This window comes from Nicotiana attenuata, chromosome 6 (genome assembly GCF_001879085.1).
Source record: "Nicotiana attenuata strain UT chromosome 6, NIATTr2, whole genome shotgun sequence".
NCBI lineage: Eukaryota > Viridiplantae > Streptophyta > Magnoliopsida > Solanales > Solanaceae > Nicotiana > Nicotiana attenuata.
The window spans coordinates 74918695-74923653 of record NC_031994.1 but is presented as its reverse complement, the minus strand read 5'-3'; the positions used below and the strand labels follow the sequence as shown (position 1 = coordinate 74923653).

Here is a 4959-nt window from a genome sequence, read left to right as displayed (position 1 = left end):
AAGATGAAGAAAAAGACATATTAATTAAACGCTAAAGAAAATACAGAGAATCTATCGTTAAAAGTAAGCTAAGATGCCAAAAATGGCTACAGATGATGTTCTCACGAGCGCAGCTGCTAAAATAAATAACTGATACCCTAAAAATGGTAAAAGGTTCTATTTATACTAAGCTGGAAAAACTGGACAAAAATGCCCCTGCGGGGTCAGTGCGGGCCGCACAAAATGGACTGCGGCCGCACTAGGCTCTTGGACTTCAAATCTTGGCTCTCTGAACTTGGGCTCTGCGGATCGCGCAGAGTGGACCGCGGCCGCGGAGGCAGCTAGCGCGGTCCGCACAAACATGACCGCGGATCGCATGGCTTTGAACCTTGGCAATTTCAACTCTCTGAAGTTCTCTTCCGCGGACCGCACATAATGGCAGCGCGGCCGTAGAGCCTTCACCGCGGACCGCACAATGTGTACTGTGGCCGCGTTGCTTGAAGCTTGGTTTTTCCATTCTCTGAATCTACCTAGTGCGGACCGCACATAATGGACTGCGGCCGCACTAGTTTTATGCCTTACAATTTGCTCTCTGAATCTCCTTAGTGCAGACCGCACAAAGTGTAGTGCGGCCGCACTAGGCCTGTTTGTCCTGAGTTTGCCTTGTTTTTGGTACTTGTGCAGATTTCACTCCTTTTGAGCCGATTTTTGATATTTCGTCACTTTGTCGATCAAACCTGCAATCAAGAACAACCTATGAGCCTTTTGGGACTATTTTGTAACAATTTATAATCAAAGCATAAGCAAGAAGGGGCATAAAACACATCAGAATCCCTAGTTATCAAGTATGTAGACAAAATTATATGTATAACCGCCATAACTCACATTAAACTCAGATGGGGCAGCAGTAGTAGTGGTGCATACTTAGTCGGAGCTAGTTATCAAACCTTAAGCTCCAGGAAGGAAATGATTGATCAGTGGCCCTGGAATCTAATTTGGAGGACAAAAATGCCTCCAAACGTCAGTGCTTTTTGCTGGATAACTCTAAATGGAGCATGCCTAACCCATGACAATCTCATCCGAAGGGGTTTTCAGCATGCTAGCAGATGCTACATGTGCCAAAGCAACTCTGAAATAATCAACCATTTATTTCTTCACTGTCCAGTTGCAACAGACATATGGTCCATGTTTCTTTCACTTTTTGGTTTGCGTTGGACAATGCCATGCAATGTCAAGGAAGTTTTTGTGAGTTGGAGTTCACGGAAAGTTGAGAAGTCCATCAAGAAAATCTGGTCTATGGTTCCTGCTGTTATATTTTGGTGCTTATGGACAGAAAGGAATCAAAGATGCTTTGATAGCATCTCAACTACTAGATACCTACTCAAGGCTAGATGTTTGGTCACTCTTTTTAGTTGGGTTAAACTCTCCCCTATGTATAACTCTGACCAATTTATGGAATTTATCAGCTCTCTATTCTTATGATAGATTTTTTGTTGCTCTCTTCTTAGGGGCTGATATCTTCTTTTATTTTGTAATACGTGCATCCACTGGATGCTTTTGTCAATAATACACTACTTACTTCATCAAAAAAAAAATCCATAACTCACATTTAGCGGTTTGTCGTATTATGATATGTATGATTGACACTATAGGGGATTTGTTTATGCGTAACTAACGAACTATGTTACTCCCTCCGTTCCAATTTATGTGAACCTGTTTGACTGGGCATGGAGTTTAAGAAAAAATGAAGACTTTTGGAATTTGTGGTCCTATACAAGTCAAAAAGGGGTCCAGAGCATTTGTGTGGTTATAAAATCTTCTCATTAAGGGTAGAATTGTAAGTTTAAGCTAAATTGTTTCCAAATTTAGAAAGGGGTCATTCCTTTTGGAACGGACCAAAAAGGAAATAGGTTCACATAAACTGGAACAGAGGGAGTATTAAATATTGAATTTATGTAATTATTGGGTCAAGTGGGAGAATGTTAGATTGTTCCTATTATGTATATGACCCAATATAATAAAGGTCATAATTAATATTTAATGAAAGACAAATCTCGTCCATCTGATCGGTTACTTGATGGATATGTATCAGATTAAATGAGAACCACAATAAATTGGTGGTCTCCCCACCCATTAGGGTTACCGTATTTTATATTCCTTCTTTTCCATCACTATGACGGCAGTAACGAAAGTTAGGGCAAGGTGAGAGAAATCAATTTACCAATTAACACTTCCGCTCCGTGATAATGGCTTTCGTTTCAGGTATATTTTCTATAACGATTATATGTAAGCTTATCATGTTCAAGATCCTGGTATGAATTAAAGTTTATGTTTACAGGGACTAGAAGGGATGACTTTGGCTCATATAGGACTAGCTTTGAGGCAATTGGTAAGAAATTAGGAGAAATTCGGCAGAGGAGAGAGTACTAGGCAATAGCTTTAGAAATAAAGAAAGAAAAAAAGAGTAGTAAGGCAGGCTAGGACTTAGGTTAATATTACCGATGTGGGACCCAAAATTCACTTGGCAAAAGATGAGAGAAGACTCATACAATTTATGTCGCCCACGTAATAGTTGTATCCGTACATAGCCTCTCTTTCCGTGTTGCATAGGTTGCCAAATCGAATAATGATCAAGTGAAAAACATAAGTATGATAGGTTGATATCTGCCTTGATTTTGTTTCATTTAATTTCTCATTTTCCTTATATCCATTTTACAAGTCGTAGTTCATCTCCAAATAGAAATAAATATTGGAGTACATACTACACAAAATAGTAGAACGAATTCTCTGGTCCGACCTTCCAAACCATAACTGTACAACCAACTCTTGATCTTATTCTTTGCTAATTTTCACTATAACTTTAAAGATAAAAGGGGGACATGAATATAAACCAAATTAAAGGATGAAGCATTATATAGGGTATGCTTTCAGCATTGAAAGCACAACATCAAAAGTTTTCGTCGCTTCTGTGATCCGTGGCAATTAAGTACAGATCTTTTTGTTTTGCTGCACTGAATCCCTTCTTCTCAGTCATATCCAGATCTTCTGGACTAATTCCATATGGAAGTGCCCAGTTAAAGTGGTAGAGGAGACGAGCCAATGGATGTTTAACGTTAGCCAAACCAAATTGCATTCCTGGACAAATCCTTGTTCCTGCACCAAATGGTATAAACTGAAAGTGATTTCCCATAAAGTCAACTGAAGAATTATCAAATCTCTCCGGTATAAAACTCTCAGGGTCATGCCAACTTTTGGGATCTCTTCCAAGTGCCCATGAATTGATTAGTACTCTGGTCTTGGGAGGTATTTTATATCCATCAATATATGTTTCTTTCGTACATTGCCTGGGCAGAAAAGGACTTGGAGGATGTAGCCTTAACGTTTCATTAATGACTAACTTTAGGTATGATAATCTATCAAGATCTTTTTCATCAAAACTTGTCTTTCCTTTGAAAACTTGTCTCACTTCACTTTGTGCCTTGGCCATAATTTTTGGGTTCCTCATCATTTCCGATAATGCCCATGTAATAGTTGCAGCTGAAGTTTCAGTTCCAGCAGCGAACATGTCCTACATCAATAAAAAATAAGTACATAAATAAAGACAACTGATTCGTACACATATAAGGTAATAGACTATCCAATGAGAGTAGTGTGCAAAAATGTTTAAGGAGAAAACTTACAGAAATTACTGCTTTTATGTGATCATTTGTGATTGGAAATTGGAGTTCACCGTTCTCCTTAAATCTTAGGAGAACATCAACCAAATCTTCACCTCCAAACTCAGTATTTCCCTTGTTGCTGAGTGCTCGATTCTCAATATGCTCATTAACGATGTTCTCTAGAGCTGCATCAACCTTCTGATGCAGCTTTAACAATCTCGATTTCACCCTACTCATGTTGTGAAGTAATTTCCAAGAAGGGAACAAATCAGCCACATCAAATCCTCCTAATGAATCCAGTGCTTCCCTCAACAAATTTATCAACTCGTCTTGATTATTTTGTATTCTTCCAAAGGCTGATCTACATGTCACAGAGTTTGTATAGTGAAGAATATTTTGTGTTATGTTGACAACAGAACCATTCATGGATTGAATTGATGAGACGAGACTCGAAATCTCATCTCTCCGAATTGAACTAAAAGACTTAACCATCTTGGCACTTAAAAGTTCTGTAACACATATGTTACGCATTTGTCTCCAATTGTCACCATATGGTGCAAATGCAATGTCCTTACCGTTGTAAGTAGTGATGTCTATGGATGTAAGTCGTGGCTTAGAAGCAAAGGCATGTTCGTGAATTTTTAGAATTTCTTTAGCCACATTAGGTGATGATATGACTACTGCAGGAATTTCTCCAAGTTGCAAATACATGATAGGCCCATACTTTTTTGCTAATTTTCTAAGAGTGCGATGTGGAAATGCTCCTCTCAAGTGATGGATACTTCCAATAAGGGGAAGCGTCCATGGACCTGGAGGCAACTTTTGTTGTTTTGATTTATTTCTCTTGTCAATTATAACAAAAAGGAAGGAAAAGAAGATGAGCAGTGCAATAAAATCGAAAGTAGAGACATGCATGATCTCCATTTTTTAACCTTTAACGAAGGAGTGGCAGCTTTAGATGTATAGAGTATATTGCTTCCGTAAGTTTTAGTAGGCTTTTATAGCAAGGCGCATCCAATGCATAACTGTTAGCTTGTTCAGTGACACCTAAATAAGCCATTACAAAAACGTGTAGTTAAGAAACCATCTTCACGTGCCGGTAGCTTTCTCTATTTATGTGTGGATGCGTACGTTGTTAGGTGGTAGTTACCGGTTGAAGATATTGAGAGCGATTGTGTGTTTTATAACCAAAAGAAGAATGCGCCTTTTATGCCATTTGAAGACCACATATAATAAATGGAGTTAAGAGGAAGAGTACATTATACCCACGACGAGTTTTGACTTAAGATTGATCTAAAACTTTCTTTTATAGATTTTGACG

General features: G+C 38.5%; 1 protein-coding gene across 1 annotated transcript; it reads right to left on the bottom strand.

Moving 5' to 3' along the window:
- On the bottom strand, positions 2643 to 4603 carry LOC109227225 (premnaspirodiene oxygenase-like). Its single transcript, XM_019392295.1, has 2 exons — positions 3660 to 4603; positions 2643 to 3547 (listed from the first exon to the last, which is right to left on the bottom strand). Exons 1-2 carry the CDS (start codon positions 4560 to 4562, stop codon positions 2927 to 2929), a joined length of 1524 nt encoding a protein of 507 aa, XP_019247840.1. The 5' UTR covers positions 4563 to 4603; the 3' UTR covers positions 2643 to 2926.

What these genes read in the sequence shown, in the direction of transcription:
- LOC109227225 (XM_019392295.1), bottom strand. Translation starts at nt 4,562, where the DNA reads ATGGAGATCATGCATGTCTCTACTTTCGATTTTATTGCACTGCTCATC. An exon ending in ACATAAAAGCAGTAATTTCT is followed by an intron (nt 3,548 to 3,659) that starts GTAAGTTTTCTC and finishes TTATTGATGTAG; the next exon opens with GACATGTTCGCTGCTGGAAC.